Below are 18,813 nucleotides of genomic sequence, written 5' to 3' on the forward strand. Positions count from 1 at the left end.
TCCAATGCTCTGGGGTGTTTTGGGGATTAGAGAAAATTATTGTAATGTTTCTTCTGGTCTCAAATCTGTGAATGGTGAACTCAGATGATAAGATATGGGTAAATGCTCCTCAGCCCACAGAATCTCCCAGGGTATATTCCTCCCTCCAATATTAATCAACATCAGCAAGGACTTCAGTGAGCTGAAGTACCAATAGTATAGATCAGGGGTATGAAATAATTTTTGGTGGGGGCAGCACTCCACGATTTTGGTAAGTGGTCAAGAGCTGCATTTTCTATGGAGCAGATGTGGATTCTGAGTTGGAGTCTGGGTGCAGAAGGAAGCTTGAGATAGCCACCTGGGGTGCAGGATAAGATGTGGGGTCTGAGAAGAAGTTTGGGAGAATGAGGGGGTTGTGACTTGTGACAGGGTATTGAGGTGCAGAACCTGGGAGGAGTGAGGGTGCAGGAGAGGATTCTGATCTGGGGGAGGGATGTCAGAGCAGGTTCAGGGTCTGAGAGGAAGTTGAGACCTGAGGGGGGGGGTAAGAGCACGCAGAGGGTTTGGGTGGTGACTTGGGGCAGGAGATTGGGGAGCAGGCTCTGGGAGGGGTACAGGTTCAAGAGAGGATTGGGAGAGGAGTGTAGGAGTGGGTGAAGGATCTAGGAGAGAGCTGTGATGTAGTGCCAGAAGCAGGATCTGGGTAGGTGGGGCTTAACTTGCCCCCTCAGCAAAATTTCTCAGCTCCTATTGGCAGGAAACTGGCCATTGGCGTCTGAGAAATGTGCTGCTAAGCCCCAAACCCAGCAAGATGTCTCAGCTCCCATTGTCTGGTGTCGCACAGTGCTCGCTACCCCGGTAAAATCTCTCCACGTCAGTTGGCCGGTTTTGTGTATTGTCCTGGCCCTAGTAAATTCTCTCAGCTCCTATTGGTTTCCAGCCAATAGGAGTGAAAGACTTTGCTGGGTGGGGGCGGGGGAGGAGAAAGCATGGGAGACTGGCCAATGAGCTCTGACAGATTTTGCTGGGGCAGGCAAGACCCAAAGCTCTCCCCGCTCTGCAGACATAGGGGTGGGCTGTGCCATATCTTGCCCGCTCCTTGTATATTGGCCACAGTAGTGCTGACAGCCAGGCTCAGGGCAAGGTAGGATGGAATCCAGCTCCCTGCCCCCAGAAGAGGCGGGGTCAAAAGTGTAAGGGACTGGGTGTAAGGCAGTTAGACCTGGGCCCCACCATGCTCCCTTAGAGGCACAGAGCAGCAGCACAGTTCTCTATGGCATTTCCAAGGGGCCCGAAGCTCTGGCCACTGCCTCTGTTACTACCCCGAGGCAACTGTCCTCTTTCCCCTCCCCCGTCAAGGCAACATTCAGCTCTACAACATCAACTGTCAATAGCACCAGGCCTCATCCTTCTCATTGCCTTTCTGCATCTGGATGGAGGGAGCTGGCTAAGTCTGGAAACAAGGAGGACTAAGGCTAACCTGGTAGAGGGATGCACTTCAAAGAACATCCCTGTCCTGTTATATCCCCCAATTGGTGGGCTACTCATTTCACCTAGGAATAAAGTCACCCTGGAAACCATGAACTGGTCTAAAACATTGTTTAGCAACAGAGTTTGCCTTAGACACTTCAGCCTGGTGCACTGCATTCCTGCGCTGGCTCTGCAATGAATGCAAAGTTCAGTTCAGAGTCCTTATCAAAACAGACCAAGAGTTTCCTGCCCCCAAAACCTGTGTCTGTTTTATTTATTAGTTATTGAGCTGCATTGTAGATTCATTTGGAGAGTTGAGTCAGTATAAGAGGCAAGAGAGAATGTTCTCCCTTCCCACCAGCACACTTATGTTTTACAGATGTTTACAGAGGCAGTTGCCATTCAGTGGATTTCATAATATAGAGTAAAATTGCTTGTTGGTTTCACAAGCTCTTCCTACTTTGAATTTTGCAGGAACTAAAATGCCTGAGACAGTGTAGAACTGAAAGGAGGATTTTCTGACAGCAGGACTCTTACCAGTTCAGCTGGGGAGGGCTGAAGAAGCTGTTTGCTTTTCACAATGAATTGTTCCTGGCTGCTTGACAGGGTTGTTCAGATGTAGTGTATCATGCAGTGGAAGTGTAATGTTTTGCAATGAGGTGTTTTGTGAACAAAAATATGGACCAAAGCATTTAATAACTAACGGTCCAAATCTACAGCATTAAGCATGTGGATTCTAATGCGCTGGCAGGGATGTGGAAAGGGGAGAGGGGTTGAGTTTTGTCTCTCAAGACTACCTCCTTTTAAAATAATCTCAGACTCTGGTGTTATGGTTTTCATTTTCCAGAAATTTTTGGTAGGTCGTGAACATATGTGAAACATTTCCTAGTGCTACAGTATTCATATAATTATTATAATTATTATGTAAATTCTGCCCCAGCCCTGCAATGAGCTCTGGTGCACAGATCATTCCGCCCTGAGAATCCCAGTTGATCTTACTGGCATTCTGTGCACAGGAATGGTTACTCTGAACTCATTGCAGAAATGAGATGTAAGCACTTATCTATTAATAAATGAATATAAAGAAAGACAAAAATATTTAAACAAATTTTTTTTATTATTTATTCTCTGTTCTACCTTCCCATAATGGAGGGTGGTTTGGCTCCACTGATTTTGCTGTCCAGTTTGAACAATGCCTTTAAAAGAACTGTGAAATCCTAAAATTGCATATGTTTTACCAAGGGTTGCCAACCTTCCAGGATTGTCCTGGCAACTCCAGGACCTAGACTATGTCATGTGATGAAATCTTCAGGATTCGTGCAGCCAAATTTTGCAATCTGAGTTTTACCTTTTATTCCAGATCTATTTAAAGATCAAATCAAAAGCAAATTCTATGCTCCAGTATGGCAAATTTAATTTTACTGTATGTCAGGGGTGATCCCCACTCTGACACTCTGAGTGCAGAAGGTGGGGGCCCGCAAGAGACCTTAAAAATACCATTTTTTGTTTAGTGTACAGGGGTACATCAGCCAGCCTGAGAAGTCCCAAACCAAACCAAAAATAAACAATAACTTGATTGTGCCTAACTAAACATTTCCTTTTACTTACATCCTGTATCTGTATGCCTAGATCTCCTTGAGGCCTAGATATTTGTTGAATTCCTTAAGCCCGTCTCAGACTGAAACTTCTCCGTCTCTCTCCTCCAGACGCACAAAGACCCTCAGCATGTAACTGCTTGAACTCAAAAATGACCTCTGTCTTCCCATTGGCTCACCTGGCTCCTAGCCAACAGAGACCCCACTCTCTTTGACGGTGGCCACACTTGACCAAAACTTTGAAATGGCCATGCAAATGGCCATTTCGAAGATTACTAATGAGGCACTGAATTGAATATTCAGCCCCTCACAAGCATTAGGACACTTCCGGCTACGGTGCTTTGAAAGCGCCGCTTTCAAATGCTCACGGCTCAGCGCAGCGACGCAGGAGTCCTTTTTGAAAGGACCCTGCACCTTTTGAAATCCCCTTATTCCTCTTCTTTCTTTCACAAAGGACCCCTGTGTAGCCACACCAAGCCGCAAGCATTTGAAAGCGGCGATTTTGAAGCGCCGCGGCCAGAAGTGCCCTAATGCTAATGAGGCACTGAATATTCAAGTCAGTGCCTCATTAGTAATCTTCAAAATGGCCATTTCCATGGCCATTTCGAAGTATTGGCCAAGTGTGGCCACAGCCTCTGGGTTTAACCCAGTACAGGGATTCCTTCATGACAGTTATATTCCCCACATCCCACCCCCCAATATTCTCATTGAGTAAGTATTGTTTTTCACCATAGCAATCTCTTCTTTTGATCTTTTTGATCCTTGTAGGCCTGGAGAAACCTTTTGGGTTAGCTTCTTGTTCAATGTCCTTTTCCCTTTATGCTTCTGTGTGTATTATTGTTATCCTCAATCAGTTCCTAGCTATCTTCTTTATGTGATGTATAGCTCTTTGCATTTTCTTCCTTATTGCTTTTTGGAAACTTCATATTCATTCATACTGGGTCTGTTTATTACCACCTGTGTTTTTATTGGTAAATAGTACTAACTCAACTAGTGCAGACAGTATAACAATTTGTGACTAAATTCCTTCTTCCCACACCTCAGCATATTGAGTATTTTCTTATATATTTACATCGTACCTAGGTTTAGCCAAAACTTCCTGCTCTTTTTTTTATTTCCTTTATTGAAACTCTGCCTGGATGTTGTGACAAATCTGCCTTCACTATAGTCCCTATTACTTGGATCTTCCTCAATTCTGCATCTTACATTTTGTCCTCTCCAGTGTGGTATTTACAACTAAATCAGGTCTAATTCATGATCTTTCGAGTGCCCTCTTTAATATTTTGAAGTAGGCTGAATTTTGAAAGCTATGTGTGGGGTTTTTATAATTGTATGATTTCGATTCTTGCTAGTTAAAAATAAGGCTTCCCAATTTTGTCCAGGTAATTACACACTAGCTCTTTTAGGAAGGGAAGATAGAATGGGTTTTTCCCATACTAGCCCTAGGGAGCAACTTTACAATTGGAGAACACCTGACTCAAAATATTGCTGCGGCACATCTCCTGTCACTCCTGTTCCTCTCCATTCTTTGTCCCTCCCTGCCCCAAACTTAAACTGCATGCTGAAAGGAAAGCACTATATAAGAACTAGATAGAATGGATTTACGTGTTCCTTTGTTTATTACCTAGATATATAGCCCCATGTGCAACATCGCCAAAGCTAGAACACTGGCTCTGATCCAGCAAAGCCTGAGCTTAGCTGCAAGCCTCTGAGAAGTTTCATTTAATTGAATGGGGCCACTAGACTACTCCCATGCTACACTGCTAGCAAGTCTGAGTGCTTGTCTCTTTCCCCGTGCTTCTTATGCACAATCAATTCTGAAATTTCTCGGGGGGAAGAAATGAAGTGACAAATGAAATGGATAAATATTTTACATTCCTGAAATGTGGGCAATTTTTACGTTTTAGAATAATAAGGGAAAACATAGCTAAGTACAATGAAAAGTCTAGCTATGTTGACTTACTACAGTTCTGAAGAATGAGTGTTCTTTTCCCCCTGGAGGCTGTGATATGTAGGATCACTAAAACAAAGGTTTAAATGCCAAAGTAAAAAACCTTTACATGCCAAAGTGCAAAATTCTACTTTTTCAATTTCACCTGTGCAAGCTGATCAGCTCATTAAAATGCAGTGATCTAGAAATATTTTTATTAGAAGAAGCAAATCAAGGATGTGTCAGAAGGTCACACTGGAACTCTTGTTAAGGGTGCAGCCATAGGTTATAATTTTTTAAAAATCAGTAGCATTTAGTTTGATTGGATTTTAACTAATCTGCATGAGGGAAGATTTAATGTAAAATCCAAGGTACTGGTGGTATTTTAAAATAAAAATGGGCAAACTTCTGACTTTGCTTTTAGCACAATTTATTTCAGTTTAGACTCGAGCAAAAACATTATGTAAATATTATACACTTTTCATCATGCTAAACTGCACAGACCAGTTGGAACGGATACCTCAGAAAGCTTATAGCTGGGAGCAGAACCAAACCTGTCAGTCACTGGTAGCAGGGGAATGTTCCACCCACTGAAATGCCTTCTGGTTTTTAGTACTTCCACAGTGGCTGGTGGACAGTTTACCCTATACCTCCCTCCTTCAGAGCTTTTCTTAGGGGAATGACATTTTATTTCAACTTTTTGACTAGCAGTTTGGCATAGTAATTTGCCATCTAATTTCCAGGCGTGTTCCTAGGCTCCCTTTGTCTGTTGGGGTGCGTTCCCCAAACTTCATTTCCTTTTTTGAGATCCTGCCACAGCCAGCACTGCTCAGAATGTTAGGAAGAGCAAAGGATAAACATCTAGATCTGCTTCTCCCTCATCTCTCTTCTTATCTGTGGTCTCACTAGAGGTGGGGATGGGTGGGATGGGAGTTGTGAGGTATCTCCTCTGAAGGCAGAGCCCCATCCATCTGAGGTCATCTCAACCCCTTTTGCTTGAAGGTCACTTTGGCCCCATTGCACCAGAGAAGCCGTCTTTGGTGGCAAGTGTTTGCCCCATCTCTGAGGGGAGTGACACAGGAAAGGCATCACTCCAGGTGGAAGTTTCCTATGTGCTTGGAGCCTGCAGCAGCAAATGTTCCTGGATGCAAATCCTATGAACCTCTTCCCCAGCCATTTTCTTTCTGTCTGAGAGAGGAGGAACCTGGGCCTAGCACAGACATCTCTGACTCTAGAGATTATGATAAGGGCTATTCCACCCTCCTCACTGTTAACCCTTCTGAAACAGACCTGCCCTACGTTCTCTTCTGATATTTAAGGCTGTGCCCTCCAATGGAAATATAGACCTGTTGCCCGGGTAGATCCCATGCAATAGGAAGGGGTTGATCAATGGGACCTCCCATCCAGGTGGAATTGAACATTGTGTTTCTGAGAAGTTCATTCTTGAGCACCTGCCCACCCCGGCAATGTCTGGAAGGAGGCCTAAAAGAAAAATCAGTAAGCTCAGCCTCTGAGGGCAGAGAGCTTTAATTCCCTTAAATACATCTAAGGTAGGTCTGGAGCCCACCTTTGTTCCTCCTTCTGAACAAAGGGGACAAGTCACCACAGAGGAAAGGTGTTTGGGGTTATTTAAGAAATTTTCCTTCTTACTGAACGAGGGCCAGTCGTTCCAAACAAGGGTACAGGATCTCACACACAACACATACACATACAATGTAGTTTTTTAATTTTAAATGAATTTAGAAACAATAGCTAAGCCAACCTCAAGATTCAGTTTGACTAGTTTCTGGTCTTGGACGTTAGTTGATATTTTATTTTTATTTTGCCCAGTTTATTCATTGCTACATTGTGATAAAGTACTGTACGTTATTACTAGATGCTTTCCTAATGCAGCACAAGTAAGCTATTCAGTCATTACCGTGCTTTACTAATTCACTGTAAAGGGATTTCCTTTCTATTGTGTAATTATATATTGCTTTATCTCTGCCTCCCATTTTTATTCTGATTGACAGAGTTTCCAGATATTGTTACTCAGTCAGTCTTATTTAGGAGAGAAGCTCCAGCCTACACCTGTGCCCAACTTAATTTTAATTTTCTCTTTATCTATGTGCCTGTTATCTCTGACACTAATTAATTCAGAGTCAAATTTCTGGCAGAGTGTATACAGGTTGAACCTCTTTAATCCAGCACCCTCAGGAACTGACTGGTGCTGGATGAGAGAATTTGTCAGACAACAGGTCAATATTGTCTAGCAGCATTACCAACACTTTCACTGCTTACTGGGCTCTTAGAAGACATTTACGGGTAAATTATAATTAAATAACAGCACAGAACACTGGAAGCCGCGACTGGTGGCTAGAAATAAACTTTATAGGACCACGGGAAACTTAGCCACATCCATGATAAGTGGTCATTAAGGTAACTAAAATTATACTGTATTAGGGATGTTGCCAGACAAGAGAGTTCTGCATTATAGTTTCAATCTGTATCTTCTGTCCTTTACTCTGCTTTATTTGTTACATTTCCCCCTATGATCCTCTTTAATAAACACCATTTCTACTCCTAACTACCATGGACGCTTGCAAGTGAATCCAGTGATGGTTGGTCCCTAATCTTTGCTGAACTGTTTGGGAATTCAGACTCCCAAATATTAACTAAAAAAACCATGGGATTGAATGAATATTAGGAATGTTAAAACAGCAGAAATGTAGCACTGTAAAGACTAACAAAATGATTTATTCAGTGATGAGCTTTCGTGGGACAGTCCCTCTTCTTCAGATCAATCTCATTTTCAATAAAGACTGACATTATAGCTGCGTCTACACGTGCACGCTACTTCGAAGTAGCGGCACCAACTTTGAAATAGCGCCCGTCGCGTCTACACGCGTCGGGCGCTATTTCGAAGTTAACTTCGACGTTAGGCGGCGAGACGTCGAAGTCGCTAACCTCATGAGGAGATAGGAATAGCGCCCTACTTCGACATTCAACGTCGAAGTAGGGACCGTGTAGACGATCCGCGTCCCGCAACGTCGAAATTGCTGGGTCCTCCATGGCGGCCATCAGCTGGGGGGTTGAGAGATGCTCTCTCTCCAGCCCCTGCGGGGCTCTATGGTCACCGTGGGCAGCAGCCCTTAGCCCAGGGCTTCTGGCTGCTTCTGCGGCAGCTGGGGATCTATGCTGCAGGCACAGGGTCTGCAACCAGTTGTCAGCTCTGTGTATCTTGTCTTGTTTAGTGCAACTGTGTCTGGGAGGGGCCCTTTAAGGGAGCGGCTGGCTGTTGAGTCCGCCCTGTGACCCTGTCTGCAGCTGTGCCTGGCATCCCTATTTCGATGTGTGCTACTTTGACGTGTAGATGTTCCCTCGCTGCGCCTATTTCAATGTTGGGCTGAGCAACGTCGAAGTTGAACATCGACGTTGCCGGCCCTGGAGGACGTGTAGACGTTATTCATCGAAATAGACTATTTCGATGTTGGCTGCACGTGTAGACGTAGCCTATAAGTACAGAGGACCAAAAAAAATTGCAATAAAAACTGATAAATCAATACATAAAACTGAAGAAGGGGGATGAGGAGAGGGGGGATGTTAAGTGTCCTGCCTGAGATAATTGCAAGCATCAAAGGAAGGGAAGTAATCCTTGTAATGCTTTAGGTAATTGGTTGAATTCCAATTCACAAATTTCTTCCTGTTATCAATTTTTAAATTCTCTTTGTTCTAGGACACAAATTCTCAGGTCTTTAACAGAATGCCACTCCATTGAAGTGTTCACTGACAGGCTTATGTGTATTAAGATTCCCAATATCTACTCAGTGTCCATTTATTCTTTGGAGAAGGTTTTGCCAGTCTGTCCAACGTACATAGTGGCAGAGCATTGTTGGCACATAACAGGCATATATAATGTTGCTGAAAGTGCACAGGAATGTGCCTTTGATCTTGTAACTAACATGGTTAGGTCCAGTGATGGTATCCCCAGAATAAATATGTGGACAAAACTGAAAGTGGGGTTTGTTGCAAGGAAAAGTTCCAGGGTTAGTTTTACTGTGGTGTAGCCTGTGATTGCTAATGAGAATCTTTCTTAGGTTAGCAGGTTGTCTATAGGAGAGGACAGGCCTGTCACCTAGGGCCTTCTGGAGTGTAGCATCATGATCTAGAACAGGTTGTAGGTTTTTAATGATGCGTTGGTAGGGGTTTAAGTTGGAGGCTATAGATGATAAGTGATGTTCTGTTATTGATCTTCTGGGGCCTCTCTTGAAGTAGCTGGTTTCTGGGTATTTGTCAGGCCCTGCCATTCTGGTTTTTTTTACTTCTCCTGGTGGGTGATTCAGTTTTATAAATGCTTAGTAGAGGTCTTCAAGTTTTCGGTCTCTGTCAGTAGGATCAGAGCAGATGCAATTGTATCTAAGGGCTTGACTATAAACGATGGATTGTGTGGTGTGAGCTGGATGGAAACTGGAGGCATGTAGGTAAATGTAGCAGTCAGTGGGTTTCTGGTAGAGAGTAGCGTTGTTGTGGCCATCATTAGGAGTGGAAGTAAAGCTGCAGTAATCTCTCCAATGACGACATGTTTTTATAGCAAACACATTTTCAGTCCTGTTAAATTTTATACCTGCTGACTCACATAGCATGTGCAGATGGTTTTGCAATAACTGTTCAGTAATAAGCATTCTTTCTGTTGCCCACCCAACTTGCAAGTCGTAAAATGTAATTAAATTTAATATGCTAAAATAATTCCCTCAATTTAATCGTGGAGATGAATTTAAACTGTTTGTCTTTCAAATACAAATACTAACAGACCCAAGTCCAGTAAAGTAGGCTAGCATCTGGGCAACATGTCTGCTTGGTGTTTGTTTAGAGATAAGCTGTAATTGAGGGAACTGTAGAGACAATAGGCAGGATAGAGTGACCCTACTGAGACAATCCTCAGATTATTAATGTGAGCTCTATCACATAACTCAACAAGCACCCACTCCTGGCCATGCAGAAAGACTCCTGGGAGGGAAATCCCAGCCTTTGTGCTCAGGATCCTCAGGGTGTCTGAAGCTTCTGGAACCTGAGCAGAGTCCAGACACGGTCCCAGTCTCAGGGGCCCTATGCTCAGTCACAGTGAACAGATCTTCTCTCTGTCATTCCCTCTGAGTACTGGAACCTACCGTCCAGCTGCTTAGCCCCTTTGGGGGCAGCACTCACCTGTCAAGCTCCTGGTACTGCAGCATCCCCCTCTTCAAGAATTCTATTCCCAATGGCGTGAAGCTTCTGGTTACAGTTTACCTCTCTCAGCACCACCAAGCAGTTCTGAAACTGTCCACCCATATGCATTTTGCACAGTCCAACACCTTTATGCTCTTTTGTGCTGAATCAGGAGAGCACCAGTTATATAAAACGCTAAATGCATGTCTCTGCTTCAGTTTCCTCATTGAGAGGGGTGATAGCAGAAGTGTCTATGGGTTTTTGAAGCTGGGGTGAGGTGCAGTGTGGAACTGGTGGAATTTCTTGTGGGGAAGACTATTCTATCCAGGGAATGGCTGTCTGGTGTGGGCTAACACAGGACATTTTTTGAGGGAACCCTCTGTTAACATTGGGGGAACACATCATTGATATTAAAAATTCTACATTTCATTTTCTGAAACAAGGATACAGAGAAGGGGTTTTCCTCCACTGTACGCATCAGAAATACTTTTTAGCCATTTGAGACACATTCTGACACATTTGTTTTCAGCTGTGTCACAGAAATCCAAAATTAGATTATTTGCAATTTGGTGTTAATGATTACGGCTCATTGGCAACTGTCACAAGCTCTGTGCATATTTTTTCCTGGAGTGTTGCTTAGGCTGACAACCCTACATCCTTCGTGTTCAAGATACACTTACGTGTTGCTGTATCTGAAGAACTGCTATTAATAGATCTGTGATAGGAGTTTGCGTAGTTACTGTTAAAAGATACACCAGCTTTCACCCTGAAGTGCCAGTATTTTGTCCTACATAATTGTATATTTCGCCCAATGGCCTCCACTGCTTCCATAAAAGCCAGCTACTCAAAAGTATGCATCATGCCAGGGGTGGGGAATAAGGGCAGGCTTGGCTCACAGGGTTTGCCCCTACTAGGCTGCCAGTGCTGTATTTACCTGCTGATGCACGGGTATGGCCACTTGCAGCTTCTGTTGGATGCCCATTGCTTTTCCCAGCCAGTGGGAAATGTGGAAAGTGGCGTGGACTGGGACGCCACTTCCCACAGCCCTTGTTGACCAGGAACAGTGATATATGGCCAACAGGAGCTGCAGGCAGTCATACCTATGGACCAGCAGATAAATACAGACAGAGCTGGCAGCCCACCAGGGGCTAACCCTGGCAAATCACATCTTGTCTGGGGTCCACTTATTGTCCACCCCTGCATCATGGGGTGCCAGAATGCTTTTTGTAAAAGTAGCCTAAATAAAGAACTTCCATGATGTCAATCTAGTTCAATTGCCAGATTAATAATAACATGAGCAGCATCTGGAAACTACCCCAAAATATTGTTTCAAAATTGTTTTCTTTATATCAATTATAACAGCAATTCTTTTATCTGGGGTGACAGAGCCATGTTTCGAGTTTTATCAAGTGCTTGGAAGTCCCCAGTAGTCGGTAGGCATTTAACCATCCAAATCTGAACTACAGTAGTACACTGTATACTCTATGGTGTGTTGTTTCTAATGGAGAAAAGAGTGTTAACTTTAATGTCAAAAATCACCAAACATGCTCTCACTTTGATCTCCTCTAATCTTTCTGTTTCACCAAGGTTTCTAATGATCTCACTTGACTAAGTCAAAAAGGAACTTAGATTTCAAGAATATCTGCTCCCTTTGATGCTGTTGATCACTCTTATTTCTCCACTCTTCACTTCTCCTTAAGCAGCACCTGAAGTCACACCTCATTCTCCCATCTCCATTAGCAGCTCACAGGGTCCTGGCCTCATCTGCTCTCCTCTAGCTTTTGTCACCATCTGCATACGAATGATTTCCAAATCTAATTCCTGACCCTCAAGCTTGATTCCTCTCTTCATTCTTCCATCTCCACTCTGTCTCAGGCATCTCCTGGATGTTTCGCCACAAAATAGAATTCTTTCTTCTTCGCCATCTCCCTTGTCTATGCTTATTAACAGCTAACAACCTTTTATATTTGCCAAGGTCACAATTTTGAAACTTCTTTGCTATCATCATTTTCAAACATAAAATTTTGTCATGTAAACAATTATCAACTGACATTGTGCTTACTGTGTGTTAAGAACAGAGAGGTAGCCGTGTTAGTCTGTACTCAAACAAAACAAAGCAACAGAAATGTAGCACTTTTTGTCATATTCAAATTTGACACATTAACAAGTGGTACAAACAGAGACATCAATTACCTTACGCATTACCAGGACTGCTTCCCTTCATTTGATGCTCGTAATTGTCTCAGACAGGACAATTAACATCCCCCCACCCCTCACCCCCTTCCTTCAATCCTATTTGATTGGTCAGTTTTTATTGCAATTTCTTTTTTTTTTTTTAATTTTGGTCCTCTGTACTTATAAATGTCAGTCTGTGCTGGAAATGAGATTGATCTGATGAAGTGGGTCTGTCCCACAAAAGCTCATCACCGAATAAATCATTTTGTTAGTCTTTAAAGTGCCACATTTCTGCTGCTGTGTCTTAGCAGTTAGTGTAGACCAGGTTTCTAGATTGGTATCATCATGTCACCTAATAGTAATTAAACTATGCTGAAGTGAGAAGAGAAAAAGAAAAAGTCCATTAGCTCTCAAATGATGAATGTAAGTTTCAAAGAGAATGAGGCGAAAATTACAATACATCTGATCCCTTTAATTCTTCTCTTCCCATCAGGCCCTCTTGGCTTCCTGATTAATCCTATACACTATATCTACACTACAACAGTCTTTTGAGAGAAGTTCTTTTGCAAGATCTCTTCCCAAAAAACTTCTTTTGAAAGAGCGTGACTACACGGAAAAAAGCAGATCAAAAAATCAATCTGCTCTTCCAATAGAGAGCAGCTACACCCTGGCCACTCTTGTGAAAGAACAGGCCATAAATCCCCACAAATTGAAAAATCCAGTGCCATGGAGGACTGATATTTCAAAAAAAGGGCCCCCAAAGCATCTACACACTTTTTTTTCTGAAAGGGTCTTCTGGAAAAATGTGTTCTTCCTTACTTGGGAGCGGAAGAGGGCCACTGGAAAAAGTGCCACATTCTTCTACCTTTAAACTGCAGCAAGGGAGGTTTAGGTTGGACATTAGGAAAAAGTTCCTAACTGTCAGGGTAGCCAAACAGTGGAATAAATTGCCAAGGGAGGTTGTAGAATCTCCATCGCTGGAGATACTTAAGAACAGGTTGGATAGATGTCTATCAGGGATGGTTTAGACAGTACTTGGTCCTGCCATTGGGGAAGGGGGCTGGAATCGATTGCCTCTTGAGGTCCCTTCCAGTCCTAGTATTCTATGATTCTATGAATATGAAAAAAATGCATTTTGTGTGTAGATGCTCAGTGGGATATTTCAAAAGAGCCCCAGCTTTTTTGAAAAAAATCGCTAGTGTAGACATAGCTGCTGTGTGTTCCTCTTTAACCTAATCAAAATTGATCTTCTTTTGTCTCTTGTCCTAATATTTTAACTTACCTGGCCTCTCTCTGTCAACTAATTGTTTCAGTCCATTCCTGCTGTTCTAATCAAATCAGCCTTCCCCCTGGACCTTTTTTGCTATTTCCCTGCTCCATACTGCATTAAAATTCAAATCCCCATGTCTTTCCTTCAGAACTATACATAGCCTCATTCTCTTCTACTGTCTCTCAACCTTGTTCTCTAGATTGCCCCCAGGTTTCTCTTCCTGCCCTCCTACTTCTTCCTTTTTCTCACATCTCTCTTCCGGTTTTGGCTTTTGTTTCTGAGCAACAGGGAAAGTAGAAATCTTGTCTTGTATTTTCCCAGCAGGAAGAAAAGGAAGAAAAACTCTTTTAGGCCCAGGCAGTGAGAGGGGCTATTGTGTCGAATATCATCAGTACTTTTTTTTCTCAATTCAGTCCCCACTAAAGCAAGGTTTATGGAACATTATTAAAGCTCCCACACAGAGGGAGTGCAGTTACACAGCTACAATGGGGGTGGATGCGTGGGAAGGATATATGTGGTAAAGGAGTGATTGAAAAAGCATATGTCAGCCATTCAGGCAGGCTAATACCCTGAACCACTGTCTCATTGATCCGCAGGGCCTCATGGCATACTCTCTCTTTCTTGAGGATTTTCCCACATTCAGGTGCCTAGCTATGGCAGGAAATAGGAAAAAAAACTGTAATGGTCTTCGCATGTGTTTTTGTGGTGTTTAATATGTCCTGTTTTAATATGGTGTTTTAATATGTTCTGTTTTGCTGCTGACTGGCTGTCTCACTTGGGAGGCAGTTATGGATGTGCGGGTGTACTGAAGAGATTTGAAAAGAAAAAAATCACATACTTCTCTGTAAAGTGATTTTTTTTTTTAAATTTCAAGTTTGCAATGGCAAGTTCATCTGCCATGTCGTCCAGTGGAGCGTCCCTCTACGCAAATCAGAATTACAATGCAGCACACTTTAAGTAAGTCTCAGAGACCTCACTCTGCTTTTGTTGTGGCAAAACTCCCAAAGAAGGAGACTTTGTCATAGTGTAAAAGCAGACCTCCTGAGGTCTTGAGCAGAGATAATTAGGAAAATGGGGTGGATCATGCATTCCTTCCACACTCTTGCTAACTTCCTCAGGGGAAAAACAAACAAACAAACAAACAAGCAGTCCTGTAACACCTTAGAGACTAACAATTTTATTTATTGGGTAATGATCTTCACAAAGCTCACTACCTAACAAATAAAATTGTTAGTCTTCAAGGTTAGAGCAATGCCCTTCTAAACGCAGGATTGTGAGTTCAATCCTTGAGGGGGCCTTTCAAGGTTCTAGGGGAGGTTAGATTTTAAAAAAAAATGTCAGCCATGGTGATAGGTCCAGCTGTGAGTGCAGGGGACAAGACTCAATGACCTCCCAAGGTCCCTTCCAGCTCCTGTAGGTATACGGTGTTACAGGACTGTTTGGGTGTTTTTGTGAAGCTATAGACTAACACAGCTGCCTCTCTGACCCTAACTTCCTCAAGAGTTTGGGATATGCTAGGAATGCAGGGGCAGAGAATGCTGGTTGTAATGTGAAGACATGTCACCTCTCAGGGATTAATCAGCAGAGGTGTGATTTCTAAGTAAATAAAGCCTGACTCATGACCTTGCAAGAGAACTCTCAAACATCAGCTTTTTTTTTTTGTTTTTAAACTGGGCTGTTGGGGCCATGCTGTCAACAAGACGTGTGGTCCTACAGCACCTTAAAGGCTCAGAAACTGGGAGGCATATAAAGAGAACACATATTTCATTAAAAAGGAATGCTTGTGACTGGGGGAGGGAGATTTGAGTGTGCTTTAAATTTCCAGAATTACATTTGAGAGCTAACTTTCATTGGTGTGGCAAAGATATCACTTTGGAATTGAGACTGTCTTAGAAAAAAATACTTCCCAATTGTTAGGGATTTATATAAGCATTTTAGCTTAGCTTATGGCACATGAAAGATGCACTGCGTGTCTAGTCAGTATGCTGCTTATTTTGCATGCTAGTTCTTCTTTGGGTTAATAACATAAACCCTATTCTTGGGTTTAATAAAGTTTATTATATGTGCTATAAAATAATCCTTTTATTTTCTAAATTACCACTTGCTTATGAGGGAGCAGACACAATGTTTGTTCCAGTAACTGTTCTTGCTCAAGTAGTTTTTGTTGTATTTTTGATAATTAAAATGCCAGCTGAACTCTTAATTGTTTTTGTTACCCTTGTTGGTACCGGCAGCAAGTGTTTTAAAATGGCTTTTGCTCAAAGTAATGCAGAAAACAAATGTCTGAACAATGAAGACTAAGTGATGTTATAATTAACATTTTACTGTTGCAATTGTTTTATTAGTTGTACATCAAAGCATAGAATGATAAAAGGCAGATGTGTTCTTCTGTATGATTAAGGACTCATTATGTATGAACAATTCCAGTTAACACTGTCAAATTAAGACAAAACAGTTTAAAGTTCAAAATGATAACGCCATCAGGAACAGGAAAGAGGCATATATTGGAGTTGATCCATGAATCTAAATTTAACAAAAATTTTACAGATGGTTTAAATAAATACTGTTAATTAAATCACACTTTGTGATCTTTCACTCCCTTCAGCCAAAATTGTACTAGTTTACATGGCAAAATATATACACAAATATCTTTTAAGTGTGACTTTATGACAGTAAAGTATATTGAATAAATGGACAACACACCATATTTATAATAGATGGATTTATATACTAAATAAGAGAGAGAAGGAGGTTGAATAACCCTAAATGATGGGAGGCACTTTATGGACAACTTTCCACTTAAAGACTACGGTCTAAAGGCCTTATCCTAGCAACAAAATCACTGAAGTAAGGAGGCTCAGTGGTATTTGTAGAATTGAGCCTTAACTAGATAGATAACATAAGCAAAAATAGTACAGGATTCAGCAGTTGGTGAAGTGCCAATATCGATCTATATATCATCTGAAGTGCACATGGTTTGTTGATTCCCCAATTATAGTTGATTCTCTAATATTTTATTCAGAGTTACATCCATTTTCAACTATATGACTTGTGTCCCTAAAATAAATGCCAGTTTGTTTTTCTTAGTGCTGACAAACACAGCTATAAAGTGCTAACAAAATAAAACCTTCCATCTTTGGCAGGCAAAAACTGGGATTTGACTGCTGCTCTGAGTGACTATGAGCAACTCCGACAGGTACACACAGCCAACCTGCCACAGGTGTTTAATGAAGGGAAGTACTACAAGGAGCAGGAAAGAGACCTGCCCCAACAGGTGAACAAGACTGAACGACCAAGTCTGCAGAAACAGGATGACATTGCTCAAGGTAAATGCAGATACTTGAAAGCCGTTGCGGACAAATAGCTTTTTGGATAATGAAAGTATATTATGCAGGCAGTAAAAAGTAAACTTTCTGCCACCAGATAAATTATGTTATTGTCATTAATGTTATGGAAATGCTGAGGGGTTGGACCCTGTATTCCATGTTTTTCACTCCAATTGATTTTTGCCTGAGTTCATAGAATTTAAGGTGTAATTGAAGCATTCAGATTTAGTTTTTTTAGAAACAGTATTACATTAACTACAAGAGGCATGGGCTAGATGAAGCTTCAGACCATTCCCGTGTCTAATTTCCCAGTATTTGTGAGTCCAGAGAAAGTTCCATCATTTCAATCATTGACTACTTCATTATTAAAAGATAAAGGTGGCATTGGATGAGAGATCTGTTAAAGTAAATTTCTCATGAAAATTTCATATTCTCTTGATTCCACCCCCACAGAAATGTTATATTGAAATATTAATTCTATCAAAGGAGAGAAAAAAGAAAGACAAGGAAACAGTTTTAGTTACAGCTGTTGGTTTCCATTACAGATTTTAAGCATTAGGATTTATTTTTTGTATTCAAATCTGACTGTTGTAATATGTTTACTCTTTGTTGAATTCAATGTGAAGAGAGGCCCACATTTAAGTTTTATCTATAGTGTGCCAGCTGCTTACATTACCAAAAAAAAAACTATCTAGTGACCTGACAGGAACTTGTTGTCATGAAATCCATATAAACTTGAGTCCTGTTAGTTGAGGGTCTATCCCCAAGAGTGCCACATTGGTTGTGCATTCTTGTACATGAGGAGTGTTGGAAGGAAAAATAATTCTTTTCTGTTTCTCAACAATTTGTCCCTGAACCAACAGGAAAAAAGATTAAATAAGAATTTGACTTTCATAGAATCATAGAGCTGGAAGGGACCTCAAAAGGTCATCAAGTCCAGCCCCCTGCCCCAAGCAGGATCAACCCAAAATAAGTCATCCCAGCCATGACTATGTCAAGCCGGGACTTAAAAACATCCAGGTATGGAGATTCCACCACCCTCCTAAGCAGCACATTCCAGTGCTTCACCATCCTCCTAGTGAAGTGGTTTTTACTAATATCCAGCTTACTCCTCTCCTTCTGTAACTTCAGACCATTATCCCTTGTTCTGCTATCTGTCACCCCTGAGAACAGTTTCGCTTCGTCCCCCTTAGAGCACCCCTTCAGGAAGTTGAAGGCTGCTATTAAATCACCCCTCAGTCTTCTCTTCTGCGAACTAAATAAGCCCAAATCCCTCAGCCTCTCCTCGTAGATCATGTGCTCCAGCCCCTTCATATTTTTGTTGCCCTTTGTTGAACCTGCTCCAGCACATCCACATCCTTTTATACTCGGGGGCACAAAAATTGGATGCAGTACTCCAGATGTGGTCTCACCAGTGCTGAATAGAGGGGAACAACAGCCTCTCTAGATCTGCTTGAAATGCCCCTCCTAATGCACCCAAATATGTCATTAGCCTTCTTGGCTACAAGGGCACACTGTTTACTCATATCCAGCCTTTCATACACTGTAATCCCTAGGTCTCTTTCCACTGTACTGCTGCTTAGCCAGTCAGTCCCCAGCCTATAATAATGCTTGGGATTCGTCTGTCCTAAGTGCAGGACTCTACACTTCTCCTTGTTGAACCGCATCAGATTTCTTTTGGCCCAATCCTCCAATTTATCCAGGTCACTCTGGATCCTATCTCTACCCTCCAATGTATCTACCTCTCCTCCTCCAGTTTGGTGTGATCCGCAAACTTACTGAGGGTGCAATCCAGTCTCTCATCCAGGTCATTATGAAGATGTTGAACAACACCAGCCCCAGAACCAAGCCTTGGGTAATCCACTTGAAACTGACCATCATCCA

General features: G+C 42.1%; 1 protein-coding gene across 6 annotated transcripts in view; it reads left to right on the forward strand.

The window, feature by feature from the left end:
* The window catches only part of OTUD7A (OTU deubiquitinase 7A), a 298,239-nt gene that overhangs the window by 184,793 nt on the left and 94,633 nt on the right, over positions 1-18,813 (forward strand). For all 6 annotated transcript variants that reach the window (XM_075006997.1, XM_075006994.1, XM_075006993.1 and 3 more), the window contains one exon: positions 16,747-16,929. In XM_075006997.1, the coding sequence (XP_074863098.1) occupies positions 16,747-16,929 (183 nt within the window). The remainder of the gene's footprint in view (positions 1-16,746; positions 16,930-18,813) is intronic.

Source organism: Carettochelys insculpta, chromosome 12 (assembly GCF_033958435.1).
Source record: "Carettochelys insculpta isolate YL-2023 chromosome 12, ASM3395843v1, whole genome shotgun sequence".
In the NCBI taxonomy this organism is placed as follows: Eukaryota; Metazoa; Chordata; order Testudines; family Carettochelyidae; genus Carettochelys; species Carettochelys insculpta.